The following is a 15,603-nucleotide window of genomic DNA, read 5'->3' on the forward strand; positions in this document are numbered from 1 at the left end:
TTTCTGTAGCTCATAAAGAACCACTGTTGGAGTGAAGGACAGTTTGCAGCGCTCGCAAGAAATCGATCAGATCAAACCACCATTGGTCCATTGCTACAGGAATGGATGCAATGAAGGATGTGGTGTTTGAACCACCATTGATCATCAAGCTGCCATGAAGGCAAGATTTTGGACCAGGAATGAAGGATGTGGTGATGTAGATAGACAGCATGTATTATTGTACTCACGCTCTGCTGTTTCTTCTATGTAACAGCAACTACGGGGCCTAGTTCGGCAGTTGGGACTTCCTCAGAAGATATGTTTGCATTTGGAAAAGCGATGGATTAACAATACAACAGGGAAATGAGTAAGCAAAAAGAATGTATCGCGTTTAGACATTCATACGGTCTCCAATCATGAATGGAGAGGTAGATGTCATGAATGCCGAAGAATTTTGGAACCGCGGTGAAGATCTTTCCTGATTGAGAATAAATTCCGTACTAAAAAATCAAACAGTGTATTGATTTCTGAAACTACATTAACTCGGACGTTAGGAAAAAAAAATCAAACAACATCCATTTAATTGAAGGCGACGGTTAGCAGGTATGTAACCACAAGTTCATGCATCTTGTGAACAAGAATGCGAGATCCCTGATCAAAGTACATTTGACCTACCAATAATCCTGATTATTCATGACCACACGACACGACACAGGTGGAAAGCTGAGCAACTTAGATCAAGTCAGACCGAAGCCCTAACCAGCAGCAACATACTGACCAAGCTCAAGAGCTTACTAACTGCATACATCTGTGTGCTGTAGAGACTGCTCGAGCATTTATAAGGTTAGCTCCGGTCAAATTCAGCTCTGCCAGTTTGCCGGTCAATGCATAAAACTGCATTTTGTTTGCCGACTTCAGTTTGTGATCCATGTGAACAAAAAAGTGACCGAATTCAGCGGTTTAAACAGAAGCCAGAGATGACTAGATGTGTCACAGTCAGGCAGTTGTTAGTCATCCCTGACTGGAAAGGATCATCAAGCTTTAATTTGGCAAATGTATCGTCAACTCCTTATTCCTGAACACGAATTGGCTTGACGAGTGCGTGATGGTTCAGCGACAGCATCGGCCAGCGAGCGGTGGAGAATGCCAGATGAGCTACAGAAATCGGCGACAATAGCTCAATGAACTGAACTCCGATGGATCGGTTAGAGTGTTGAACTCCGGGAATCATTGGAACTAATTGGAAGTCCTGTCCCGACATGGATTCTTAGAACAAATTTAACCTCGTGATTTTTGTGCAGCTGAAAGCTTACTGCAACCTATTACATTACATGACCAGTGGCAGCTAAAAACTAGGCACTATCAACAACCTGATGCATGCCGACTCCTGAAGAAAAGGAAAAGACGGGACTGGATCAAAGTTACAGACTGACGAGATTGAAACTGAAAACAGCATCACCTGTGACTCTGACGAAACTGAAAGCAAAAGGTTTCTTCTGACAGAGAAAGATGCAGATAGTAGAGGCTGGTCGGTGAAATAGTTATAGGGTCAGCTTTGGTCAAATTCAAATCTGTTGGGTAAGCTGGTCAACTCTTAGCACCTTGAAGCAAACTAAAGCAAGTGATCTGCTTGCATGTTATTGGAACTTGGAAGGCTGTTGCTCGATTCAGACTGACTTGAGGTTCTATGAGATAGTGAAGCTTTCAACTCATTACTGCAAATACAAGCTACAGATGTATCAAATCAGGCAGTAAGCAGTTGTGAACTAAAGAATTAGCTTAATTCACCGTACCTTAATACGAAGGTAAAATTCTGTAGCTGTCGATTCACACTGAAGCCCCAGACAGTCACCATCCCTATCGTAACACTAGTACCGTACAACTACGACCGTTGACCAGCTCTAAAATGCAGGATGCATGCAAAAAGACACAACAAAGTAAAACAATTATTTCTGACAAGTGACAAGCTAAATCTAACTATCAAGCATTAAAGCCCTACCAATGCAATGTAAACTCTACTAGTCATCTCATCTGTTCTTTTAATTTTTTTTTCAAATCTATCTTTGCTCAACATGAGAATTGGTAGCTTATCTCTGTGCGGACTGCAAATTCTGCAGTGCAGCAAACATGTCCACGTTTTATCTTCACCCAACCATGTATGTTGGCAAAAAAAAAACTATGCTTTGTTGGCAATTGCAAGGCTTCTCTGTGAACCTGAAGAATGGTATATTATTTTATGAAATGTGATCCACGAAGCCAAAATATGGGCAAGCAATAAAAAAACTGTAAAATGTCATCTTCTACTAATGGAGTTCCCACACCACAAAACAGAATACACTGGCACATTATTAAGGAACCATGGAAAATAATATGGTGATATATGTAACCAGCATGCATTGTGTACTTCATTTTGTTTCTGTTGCACTCATCATCTGCTATTTCTTCATTGTAAATTTGTAATAGCAACTACGGGGCCTACTGACCAGGCTCATCAAGAGCTTTTTAGCTGCGAGCTTATTAACTGCATACACATGCTCACTGAAGCTTCTGCTCCGTCTTGGCGGCAACAGAGATGGAAGGTTGACCAACAAACGCACTGAAGATTGCATGCTGCGTTCAGTGAAAGGCCGGCCGGCCCTGTCGGCGCCGGCAGCCGCCGCCTGGTCGGTCAAGCAGTTGCAGGTCAGCTCTGGTCAAATTCAAATTTGCTCGATGGGGTGGTCAACTCTTAGCATCATGAAGTGGACTCGAGCTCTGAGCATGTGGTTATGTTGAGAGGCAGTAGCTCAGTTCAGACGGACTTCAGCTTCCATGTGACAGTGAGGCCATGAAGCCTCATTACTGCAAATACGACCCGGTCCATGGGTCAAATGAGGCGGTTAGATTTTGTGAGCCGTGGCACGTGTCCGAAGAAACTGTCAGCTTAATTTACCATGCATAGGCCCTGGGCTAAATTATGAATTAGGCCTCAATTTAACTTCTGGAAAACTTATTTTAGTTAATAACACGATTGTACCAAAACAGCCTCAGTTACAATGGATTACCTACATATATTACTACAAACAACATGTCTATTCCAGTGTGCACAAAAATGAGAATTTGGTTAGCCCTCAAAAAAAAATGACAAGTTGGTTTGATCAGTATGCACTATTCCAGTTACACCATAATTGGTCCGTCCCAAATTACTATTCGTTTTGGTTTTTCATGATACATAGCTTTGCCTACGTATCTAGACTTAGTGTATATTTAGATGTATAGTAAAAACTATGTATCTAGAAATGTCAAAATGAATAGTAATTTGGGACAGAGGGAGTACATAAGTAAGTACATATGCATTCCAATCATATAGCGTAAGGCGGACATAAAAAAAAGTAAGACAGGCCTTGTTGATGAATTTTATATTTTTCCAGTAGTATTAGTTAGCATATACACGTAAAAACACGAACTAGTGGATTGTACTCTGCATGAGGCACACTTAACGTTCGATTCAAGATAGATATTAGCTAGAAGGAACTCATCTTAGTATTTTTTTGTTGCCTTTTTAAACCCGTCTAGTCTCTCAGATTGATGATTTGGCAGAGTGCGGTTCCCTCCCTAAGGGCTCCTTTGGGAACTCAGAACCCCGAGGGGATCCCGCTATTTTCCCTGGGTCAGAGGCCCACGCGGGCATTTCACCACGGGCCGAATCGCCTCCTCATTTGGGAGTCCATCGGACGGGGAGGCCAGACCACATCCGCGAGTTTTCCCCGGGGCGAGCCGTCCTCACCTCGAGGCTCCTGGCGGCGCAACCCCCTCCGCGTCGCGCATCCAGGCGCCCCCCCTCCGCGTCCGCATCCCCATCCCTGCCTGTGCTCGCCCGTGCTCCCCCGTGCCGCTGACGACCGCATCGCGCCGCCGCCCCCCGTGCCGCTGGCGACCTGCGAGCGGCGTCCGTGCGGCTCCCCTGTTCCTGCACCTCCCCGTCGTGGCGTCGCCCGTGCGGCTCGTCGTCGCCTCCCCGTCGTCTCCCCATCCCCACGCCGGCTCGATCTTCGCTGGAGATCTGCTCACTGCCCCCACCTCCAGTGATTGCTTCGTGGCTCCGTGACTGCTCCGTGGCTTCGTGACTGCTCCGTGACTCCGTGCTACCTTGCCTCATCCTCCGGTGAGTCTTCCTGTTCTAATTCCAAGATTTGTACATAGATTGCTTTGACTTCATATTGCAAGAACAAGTAGGACTGAAGATCTGGTTCCAGCTCGGCACCAGATCAATCGCTTTGATGCGGATAATAAGATCTGGGTGCCAGCTCGGCACCAGATCAATCGCTTCCTGGTCGACTAGTTCCATTTGTGTTCTGATTGGTCCTTAAGGGGGTGTGTATGTTAATTCAATTGCTGTGCGCAAATTTTGGAGCTGAACTATTAATGTTTGGCTGCCATTTTCTGTATTAATCTTTGGAAGCGCGAGCTAGCAATTCCATCAGTGACTTCGATCGTGGTATGTAGCTTTCAGGTTCTGCTTTCTCATCAGCATGTTGTTTTGTAGTTCTTGGTTTATTGCCGTTCGAACATTTTGGGAGAAAGCTCAGAGACCTCGGGGCTTGGATACTGTTGTCATTTGTAACATTACCGAGAAGTCGTGGATTTGGGTGCATAGTATTTTTTTAACGAAAAGGTAGATAACATTGGCAATCCAATTTTTTAAGGTGTAAATTTGGAGAATGTTCGAGATTGCAGTACTGTCTGTCAGGTTGGTTCGTTTTCTTGGCAATTATTTGCCGTTTGCATTTCGAGCTACCTTGCTGTGTTGGAACTTAATACCAATGTGCATGTGTACTATTTGCTGTCACTTTCTTTTATAGAGAAGATGTTTTCTTGCAATATTTCCTTATCTTTTTGTCGGCCATTTTTTGTCATTGTCATGATTAAGAGCATATCCAGCAGCTTGTCTGTCTATACCCTATTACAGTACTACAGACTTATAGCATGTACGGTGCTTCAACCCTCCATTGCCTTGCTGCCCCTAGATTGGAGCACTGAGCACTGATTGCAATATTCATCTGTAGTTTTGCCACCATTGTCGACAACCCCCAATGGGATTTCCCTTTTACATTCAGAAGGCAATGCCGATACAAAATCTGTAATTTTGGTCAGTAGAAAGAGTACATGTTGCCAGGTTGCTTTTATAAGGTTAGACCGTTAGAGTAAAAGTGTTACAGGGTCATGGGCATTGCTTCTGAATGTAACCAAACTGTCAGCTCTTATTATCCTTTTGATGCGGCCCTTTTCTAGGTACAAGGTCAAAAGTTAACTAGCTTTAAGCTTTGTGCATGCCTGGAGTGAAGAAGCTCTCGCACGCAACTCATAATAATCTAATAATCACAAAATGCATAAAGTTGTTTCAGCTATTATTTCACTCGACCAAAAGCTACAGAATGTCTAGTATAAGCTTTATGGAGTTTAATGATGTAATGCCCTTGAAATTTAATAAAAACTTCCTTTATCGAAAAAAAATGATTTATGGAGTTTAATGGAAGGAAACAATCAATGTCTAAACTGAAAGCTTCTATTGATATCATCCACATTGCATTTGAGTATAATTTGTATATCATCAGTATAGATACTGCTTCTCCAAATGATGTTGTGGCAGCAGTATAATTTAGTATTTATCTTTTTATGGATCTCACTGTTGGTGCATTGTACATGTATTTATTCCATCATCTAGAATTTTCCTCCATCATCTTGTTCATTGTGATCGTTTGTTCTTCCTTGTGAGAAGGGACCCGTATTTCTTGCAGCCATGTCAACGGAAAGAGCTACGTGGAGCTACACGTATGAGAAGGGACTTGTGGATATTCTGAAAGAGCTTGCCAACGTCCCAATGTTTAAGGGACAAAATGGGTGGACTGCTGAAGGTTGGAGGAATATCACAAACAAATTCAATGATATGTTTCCAACGACACATTTCACGAAGCAACAAGTGCAAGAAAAGGAGAAAGAGCTAAAAGGAAACTATAAGATAATAAAAGAAGCGAGGAAAAGTGGTGTTGGCTGGAATGACACTTTGGGTATGATCATTGCAGAACAAAAAGGATGGGAAAAGTTGATTAAGGTTAGGTCTCTTAAATGAAGAATCAACTTTATATAACAACCCTTTATATAACAGCTAACCTTTATACAAACCATCTAATCATATTTTTTTTGTTGTACTTCAATAGGATAACCACAAAGTTGCCAAGTTCCGTAAGAAGCCATTTCCTTTATTTAACAGCTTGGAATTATTGTATGAAGGTAATGCTTTCATCTTGTTGTTCATTGCCTCTGTTCTTGTTTTAGTGCTATGGTGTGGATGGTGCTTTAGAGAGTCACTTCATTGTAGATTATGTTCCTAGTTTGAACTCTCGCTATTGTAGATGCTAAGATGTTGATATTGTTACCTTGATTATTTGTTTAATAGGAAGTGTGGCCACAGGGGATTTAAATTTTACATCAATTCAGCCACCACCACAAAGAACTGAACCCACTCCCCATAACAGTGAGCTGCCAACTGAACCCACTCCCCAAACAAGTATCTCAGAGCAAAGCAATCATAGCATGGCATCTATTGATAGAAATCTACTCAGTTTTGGACTTGGTGGTGTAGAAAGCATAGAAGTTCAATCTGCTCCAGCTAGTCGTAATTCAGAGGACCAAGATGTTACCGGTGGAAAGAAACGCAAACAAAGTCAGATGGCTGCAAAACTTGGGGATTACATTGACTTTAGAAAGGATCAAATTGGAAAAACTCTAGAAAAGTTAGAAGAGAAGAGAAAACGTGAAGAAGACTACTCAATTGAGAAATGTATTGACATTGTGGATGCCATGGAAGGGCTATCGGATGAACAAAAAGCTGATGCAAATGAAGTTTTCCAAAGTGAAACAAACAGAAAAATATTAGTGGGCACAAAAAACCCAAATGTTCGGCTGATTTGGTTGAAGAAAAAGATTGCTCAGGTATGCTCCCTTTCCCTTTGCTCAGGTGTGTTTGTTGGATTAGGCTATTTGAGTCTGATAAGTTAATCTGGTCTTTCATCAACAAATTTATAGGAGTGTGGCCATTATATATTACTGTAAGTTGCCACTTCTCCTATTGCCTAGTTGTGCCAGATCTTTGATTTGAGTTCTAGCATGGTTGTGTCTGCTACCTGCTTTCTGTAAACCAGTAGTATGCATGCATAGTAATTTTTAAGTTGTGTTACTTGGCTTACAAATAATACTATATTGGATCATTGCTTCCTGTTTTACGAGCATCAGTTCTTTCCATGTCCAGTCCTGCTAGTTTCACATTCCAACCGACTGGCCTTGCTAGTTTCTAGTCACAGTTTCACATTCCAGCCAGCCGACCTGCACGACGTAGCAGTTTTTCATGACAAGTTGGGGTTGGTACTTGAGTCCACGAAATCTAGGGGTGAAGTCAAGTGTCAACTTTGTTGCTGCACAAGTTTGTTGGCTTCATGCTAGTGCGTGGAGAAAATAGGCATGGTTAGTAGGATGTTGTCTAGTCCATTTACCATTTCTGTTACCGTCTTATGTGTGATTTGGGCACAAGCCAAACTAGATTAAGCAGACAACTTAGGAAGCTTGTGAAATATAAAATGCTTACCAAATCATGATAAATTCATACTGTACAATTTTAGGAGATCAGACTAAAATTGTTTATTGTTTACAACTTTTCAATGCTGACTGTTGTTTATTTTTTTTCAGAATCAGTGAACAGTGAATGGTGGAAGAATATGAATAGGAGAAAGCATGTTGGAGGGAAAGTCCTTGGCTTATTTTACTAGCTAAATCTCTTATACAATAATTAGATTATGTGGCCACAGTTGAGTTGAAAGCACTATAGTTAATTAAGTAGATGCTTAAAACATGCAAAGAGCATCTGTTCATTTAGTCCAGCTGGATGCGAATGTAATTTGGTGATTGATGTTGCTTGTTGACCTTGTAGGCATGTTACGGATTTTATTTATCAAGTTGCTATTTTTTATTTTCTGATTTCCCCTCTAATTTTTAGGTATTTTTGGAGGTATTTTTGGAGGTATTTTTAGAAAAGAGATGCTGTTACCTTAGTACCTTAGGACTACTACTGCATGCCATGTATTACATGTACTGTTTGTATTTTGTATTTTTTTCATGAAATTATTCCCTCCCGCTGTGGTGTGGAAAGGGGAAGGGGCAGCTCTGCCATGCGTCAGGTTCTCCAAACAGCACTGCTAGGAAGGGGGCAGCACTGCCACTGGAGGAGGGGGATTTCAAAATCCAAAATAAATACCCCGTAGGGTCATTCTTCCCAGGGTTAATTAACCTGAGCTTCCAAAGTGACCCTAAATGGGAGCGAGAGGGTGGCCTGTCGGTAGCCGTCGCCACCCTGGTCGGTCAAGTAGTTATAGGGCCAGCGTTGGTCAAATTCAAGTTTGTTCGATAACCTGGTCAACTCTTAGCATCTTGAAAAAAAAACTGTAGAGTCTTGAGCATGGTCTGCTTTGTTAAAACTCGGAAGGCTATAGCTCAATTGAGAGTGACATGAGTGAAGCTTCCAACTCATTAGTCACTGCTGCACAACGAGGTACAGCCTAAAGATGGGTCAAATCAGGCAGATGGCAGCGTGAACCGAAGAGTCAGCTAAATTCTCCATCTCCAACTTACGAAGGTAGTAAAATGCTGCAGTTGTCAGTTCATCCTCAAGCGCAGATTGTCACCGTCTCTATTAACTGTACAACTACAACCATTGACCTGCGGCATATGCGGTATCATTTTGCATGGCTTCTCTGTGAACCCTGACGAATGGCAAAGTACTTTCTCAAACCAGAATGGAGCTCCATCAAGCCAGAACATGGGCATGCAGTAAAGTATCATCTTCTTCTAATGGAGTTCCCACAACATAATAAAACAGAATAAACGGGGCACACTGTTACACGGCGATGGAACCATCAACACTCTATGATGGACTAATCTGCCAGGGGTAGCAAAAAGTACAAAAAAGAAGTCCCAATCTCACTGTCTAGCCTCGTGAAATAACCGATCAAGTTTCTTTTACAGCCTGCTTGCTTCTCCGTTGGTGCACATCCCAGTTGAATACCCGTGCAATTGTAACCTGATAAAGATATCATTCCACGGCACAGGTATGAGATCAAGAAAATATCATTGCCGAATCCCACAAGACTGTTTAAGTCATAACCGTTTTACCTGAGTGATGGTTTGCTGGTCTCTCAAGAACTGAAGATCGGCAACAAGGACTTCTAAGCTAGCCTTGGCATTTTCCAAGTTCTTTTTCAAGAGGGCATTGGCCTGCAAAATTTCAGGAAATGAGAGGGTCACACTAAAACAACAGTGGTTATGGAAATAAGGATGATTAAAGTAACCTCATCGCAGGAGTATTCCAGCATCACATTTGCACCCAACCACAGGCACACAGAGTCGGTATCTTCAATTTTTGCACGCGAGTATATCCCCTCGGATAGTTCGAAATCAGCTACAAGTGCCTGCATCAATTAGTTGGAAGCCACATATAGTTAACTTTCACTCATATGGTTATCTACAGATACAACTCCCAGCCTGCACTTTAAGCATTGTTGAGCTTTAAAGAAGCTAAGAAACCCACTGCTCAATTCCCAAACAATGTGCTTGCAGATTTAAGGATTTGATTATCTTGAAAAAACAGCTTACACAGTTGCCAGTGGATAAATTTGTGGTATGGTGCCAGCATATAAAAACTATGGTGCAGGTATACAAACTTTCCAAACTTAACACTCTTGGTTGTTTTAACTGAGAACACAATAATCTCCTGTTCTTTCGATGATTATGCTTAGAGCATTTTATCCAGCATAAACTCTCAGCAGGCATTTAGATGATCATACTCCATATCTAGCATATAAGAAGTTATTAGCCAATAAGAAGTTTGCAGAAGAAATAAACGATAGAATTCTTGTCATGCGACATGCAAATGTTTGCAGATAGTAATCTTCAACACAAACTATACATAAAAAAATTGTAGTCACAGTACAAGATCTAAAATTTCAAGGCAACATAACACAATTCACAAATATCAAGTATCCCATGGACCACAAATCTGTACATTTTATTAGGCTAAAGTGCTATAGCATAACCTTCAACAACAAAGTCATCATGATAGTCGATACAAATGTAAAAGTTGATCCAGAGTTCTAGAAAATTATACAAACCTCACCCAAAGCCTTCTTAGCCTGTAGTGCTGCAACAATGTCCAAGCATTTCTCTATATCAGGAATTTTCGCCTGTGGCAACAGAATGGAAGGCAAATATGTTACATATTCTAACAGAGTACCCAGCACTGAAAAACTGCTAATATAAGTACTAGCTAGAGGATAGCTGTGCTATAAAACATGGTACCATGAATGAGAATCTGAACTTTAGTAATAAAAAAATCAAACGTTTAAGAGAAAGTACTGTGATAAAACCAGGTCATACTTCCATTCATAGTGCAGTAGTAATGTTAAAGTAACTGTAACTACTAAATTTACTAATCATGAAACCTAAATTATACTTTATATAAGCATGCCTCCATAACAAAACTAAGAAACAAAAGGTATGAGCACCTGAAGATCTCTTTGTTGTGCTAGAAGCTTCATCTCCACTATTTTGTACTGCTGTAGCCTAAAAAGGAAGGTGATCCATGAGTTACATTGCTTCTCAAAATAAAGCATAACAAAGTAAGAAGTCATTAAGTGTCCGCACACATATAACAATTTGCGAGTTTGCCAGATATTTTTAAACAAGGAAATTCTCATGAATTAACTCAATCAAGTCTGAATGAGTGCCCCTAAGGTTTCTCCCAATGAAATTACAACTTTCAAAAGGAAAAATCTTCAGCGTGGTTACTCAGCTTTATGCCAAAGTTTGGTGGACAAAGCAGCTTACATGGGATGTTTATATGCTCACACGCTAACAAGTCACACAAATCTCTAGGCAAACACAGTTAGTTACTGTTGTGGGCAGGTAAGTATGATTTTGGGTTGAATCCAAAAACTAGGTCCATTTGCAACCCCCAAAACGTTTATCTAACTAACTTGGTTCATGCAAATGGCAAGGAGGTCAGATTCAGTGTCAATGTCATGGTGTTTCATGCCAAAAGAAACTCCAACCATGACTATATTGTGCACAGATGTACACATTGCTGAAAGTCCAATAAGGTGGCTTCAGACTCTTTTTGCATCTCCTAGCACATCATGTTCTTGTCTGATGCCCCATGATGGACATGAGCTCAGCACAGGCGAAATAAAAAAGTTATGGGCGACCAGACTAGGACAGGGTAAACAAATAGAGGATGGCCATACCAAAGACCTTATTATCCTAGCTTGTCATTTACCTTTAATGTTGAGCAAACTTCAAGTGGAAGCACATATAACCAGCAATGTAGTGAATAGATGATATAGCATGGTTGAACAGCTGGACTCCAACTGACTAGATCATGCAAACTGTTTGCAACATATAGTATCCACGAAGAAGGAAGCAGTCTAAAAGAGTATTAATCTAGAATGGTATGCTTATGTAAGAATGAATTTATTTGTAGAAAAAGGATAAATGGACATTAACTATGCCTAATGGACTTATATATCCTAACTATCGTTTCCGTGCAACTGTGCAAACACACAAATTTTCACTATGAGAGTTGAACCACCATGGGAATGAACTATTAGCATACTGGAACAGAACATAAACCTTCCTAACATTGACCAGACAGCTGAAAGTAGAACTGAATTAGGTATTCACGCTCAATATTTTCATCGGTGAGTACTAACTAAGAAGGAAACCGAAATCGAAATGTCAATATAACCATATAGGCCTCTGGCTGAAAGTACTGCCATAATAAGATAATAAAGCTGGAAGTTTCTTCTTCCTTTTCTATATTGTGCAAACCAAGAGTGTCATCAGCATTCAGCACGAATGGATGACCTTTAGCAACAGAGCACCTTCACAGTACACCAAAATCAAAATCGTTGCACAATTAATTCAGCAAACAAATTGGCAAGCTTGCCGAGATCCGAGCAAAGGATCAGCTTATGAATCCAGAAGCACCGCCAAAACCCCCCGCGGTACTATCCCTAAACGAAGCTCCCAGTTCGTCAGATCACCCAAAAAGTGGGGAGCGTACCCACCTCCACTCCTACAAGGGAGAGAAGGCGGCTAGGATCCAAACGAAGCGGACAGCTTCTCTCAAGCTACGCGCGCGAAGAACACGCGGAGAGGTCGACGATCCATGGATCGTAGCCAAGCAGGCTGTCCGCCCTGATACGACGACGCGAAACCTCCGGTACGAAGACGCGGTTCCCGGATCAAGCGCGCTCCATAGCAGGCCGAGATCCCTAGGCTACTAAACTACTTATTCACGGCGCAGGCAAAGGGGGGAGTGGAGGGGCAGGGTTACCTTTCCTGGAGGAAGGCGAGGGCGGAGTTCACGTCGAGGCCGGCCTGGCGGAGGTAGGCCTCGACGTCCTCGACGAAGGCCGCCGCCGGGATTCCCCGCCGCTCAGCCACCCCCTGCGGCGTCGATGCCGCCGCCGCCGCCGCCGCTGCCATGAAGGGAGAGAGGGAGGAAGACAAGGCCCAGGCGGAGTAGAGAGCGAGAGAGAGGGGGAGTAGAGGAATAGAGGGAGAGGCAGCGAAATCAAAAGCCCAAAGTGGACCGACCACGTTTGGGCTCTTGGCCCATTCTGACGAAACGTATGGCGGCTGGTTTCGCGGCCCAAAACAACGGGAAATCTAGTGGGCCGCCCCATTTGATTCCGAGACGGAAACGGGCCTGCTGGCTATATGTTACCGCCTGCAGGGGGAGGGAGAGGGGAGAGAGAGAAAGGCCTCTGCCTCTTCCAGAGGATGTTTGCCTCTTTCACAGGGTGTTTGAATATGAGATGCTAAACTTTAGGAAAGTCACATCGAATCGAATGCTAATTAGAAGGACTAAACATGATCTAATTATAAAATTAACTGCAGAACCCCTATACTAATTCGTGAGACGAATCTATTAAGCCTAATTAATCCATCATTAGCAAATGGTTACTGTAGCACCACATTGTCAAATCATGGACTAATTAGGCTTAATAGATTCATCTCGCGAATTAGACTCCATCTGTGCAATGGGTTTTATAATTAATCTATATTTAATACTCCTAATTAGTATCCAAACATCCGATGTGACGGGTACTAAACTTTAGGAGGTGTATCCAAACACCCCTAGGACGAAATCGAGCGCAAGGAAGATCCGAAGAAGGCGGCGATGGCGAAGGTGCTCCGTGGGGTGCATTCCGGATCCTCCTCTCGGCTTTTGATCCGGCCGTCTTCCGACGCATGGCGCAGGAGGTCGTCGCCTAGGGATCGTCTCCGGCCGCCCCCGCAGCGGGCATGGGTCGTCTGATGCACACGGTCCATCCCCTCTCTCCTTGACTGCTTGATGTGTTCTCTTCATTTTCTACTCAGGTTAGGGTTATACAAGATTGATTGTGAGAGAGCGTAAGGCTTATGGTGTCCGGATCTGAACTGGAGGGACTTCTTGCTATGCTCTCTTCATTTTCTGTTCTGATTAGGGTTAGAGAAGGTTGCTTGTTAGAGGCGTTAGCTTTAGCTGATGGTTGCTGAATTCGAACGAGTTTGCCAACCACATCAATAAGAGGCGGCCTGCTGATTGTGGAAGGGAACACATTGCCAAATCATAGCTGATTTAACTAATTATTACTCCCTCCGTCTCCCAAATTAGATTACTGGCTATAAACTTAGCGGTGCACACTATTAAAGTTTAACATCTGTCACATCGGATTTTTGAATGCTAATTAGGAGTATTAAACATAGGTTAATTACAAAAACTAATTGTACAGATGGAGTATAATTCGCGAGATGAATCTATTAAGCCTAATTAGTCCATGATTTGACAATGTGGTGCTACAGTAACCATTTGCTAATGATGGATTAATTAGGCTTAATAGATTCATCTCGCGAATTAGCACAAGGTTCTGCAATTAGTTTTATAATTAACTCATGTTTAGTCCTCCTAATTAGCATCCGAACATCCGATGTGACACTGTTAAAGTTTAGCACCTCGTATCCAAACACCCCCTATAAGAGTATAAACTTATAAGAGTATATTTGATTAAATCTACTTATATTGCAAAAATAAAAAATTGTTGAGTAAATTATTGGTAAAAAATGGTGAGGGGTAAGGGTCCCACTGACCAAGATACTGGTTGGTCATGACAAGTGGACCCACCCGATCACGCCGTGCGTGCCAAGGCATAAAGATACGTGAAGCACAAGTCCGGAGGCTGGGCCAACCGATTCTGCCCGGATATTACATGATACTTGTTGTAGTCCGACTCAAATTGCTTTCCATGTAACAACCGACTAGGATTAGATCCTATCCGATTCGTAACAGTAGGTCATCAGCCTATACGGGGGAGTTAGGGACACCCCCTGAGGGTAACGCACATCGACCCTTCACATCCCATACCAGCAATACAATCCACTAAAACACAGCACGTAGGGTATTACTCTTCGAAGGTCCGAACCTGTCTAAATCTTGCGCCCCTGTGTTACCATTCGAGTTCTTGGTCTTACGATCTCTCCATCCTACAAATCTATCACCTGGGTAACCCCTGGTGGACTGCAGGTCACTAAATCTGGCAGTTGGTCTGAACCTTGATATGCGTGTGCGCCTTGTAAACAGAAATGGAGGGAGTACTCTTTAGTGTTGGTGCTAGTGCTTTGTATGAGATGGTCCATGTGCTTGGATTTTGCTCTGACTCGAATATCCGTGCTTAAACTGAACTAATTGTTGGGTGCCAAGTTGCCTTTCGGGAGGCAAGCTCTCTCTCAACAAGGATCGTGAGGATGGAGCAGTGAGTACCTCATGCACATTACACTTCAATAGTTGTATATATGCTAATATGCAAGGTTTGAAAAGGCGATAGGCGCTGTCTAGGTAGTGACCCTCCGCCTCGCCTAGCCGTTTCCTAGGCGTTACAATACATATACGTATACCTTAAAAGAAAAAGAAAACAGAGGACATCATTGGTCTAGAGTTGAATGGAAAGGCATGTTAAAGCATCTCAAGCCCAAGTCTGAACATCACCGCATCCCTAGCATCCCAGTCCCGAATAAATTGCATGGGGACGGTCCCCAGTTGTTTCTCGGTGAGGACCTCCTCCCATCAGGTGCCGCGTGGCCCAGACGGTGATTTGACGTGTCCGACGCTCGCTCGCACAGGTGCTGCCTCGTTTGGAAATTGCATCGTGTGCCTAGACCTATGAGTCGCCTCATTGGCAGAAGCCCTTCTCGCTCGCCCCATGCGGTCCGTCACCGCTGTTGCATCCTCCATCATCCACCGCCGCATCCCTTGCGTGCCGCCGATGCTGCCACCATTTTCCGACATCGTAGCCTCATCTGCCGACATAGTTGTCTCATTCAAGGCCACGCAGTCGGTGTCCGCCATCGTCCCTCTCATGTATCTAAGGTTCAATTTTTCTTTTGTTTACATAATTTTCTTGAAATCGCTTCCTTCCCTTAAGACCTTAACAATATGTTAAATGATTTGGACCTGAGCATCGCAGTCGTATCAACAGTCATGGAAGAAGGAGGCCACGA

The 15,603-nt window shown here is 42.9% G+C and overlaps 2 protein-coding genes across 2 annotated transcripts; one reads left to right on the forward strand and one right to left on the reverse strand.

Annotated features, from left to right (window-relative positions):
* Positions 1 to 5,758: 5,758 nt before the first annotated feature.
* Positions 5,759 to 7,710, forward strand: LOC101757558. Its single transcript, XM_004963994.1, has 4 exons — positions 5,759 to 6,070; positions 6,177 to 6,249; positions 6,416 to 6,951; positions 7,702 to 7,710. Exons 1-4 carry the CDS (start codon positions 5,759 to 5,761, stop codon positions 7,708 to 7,710), a joined length of 930 nt encoding a protein of 309 aa, XP_004964051.1.
* Positions 7,711 to 8,777: 1,067 nt separating this feature from the next.
* LOC101766754 (probable prefoldin subunit 3) lies at positions 8,778 to 12,592 on the reverse strand. Its single transcript, XM_004962703.3, has 6 exons — positions 12,398 to 12,592; positions 10,569 to 10,626; positions 10,176 to 10,247; positions 9,357 to 9,476; positions 9,181 to 9,282; positions 8,778 to 9,088 (listed from the first exon to the last, which is right to left on the reverse strand). The coding sequence occupies exons 1-6, from the start codon at positions 12,547 to 12,549 to the stop codon at positions 9,017 to 9,019; spliced, it is 576 nt and encodes a 191-aa protein (XP_004962760.1). The 5' UTR covers positions 12,550 to 12,592; the 3' UTR covers positions 8,778 to 9,016.
* Positions 12,593 to 15,603: the final 3,011 nt, after the last annotated feature.

This window comes from Setaria italica, chromosome III (assembly GCF_000263155.2).
Source record: "Setaria italica strain Yugu1 chromosome III, Setaria_italica_v2.0, whole genome shotgun sequence".
NCBI classification, from domain to species: Eukaryota; Viridiplantae; Streptophyta; class Magnoliopsida; order Poales; family Poaceae; genus Setaria; species Setaria italica.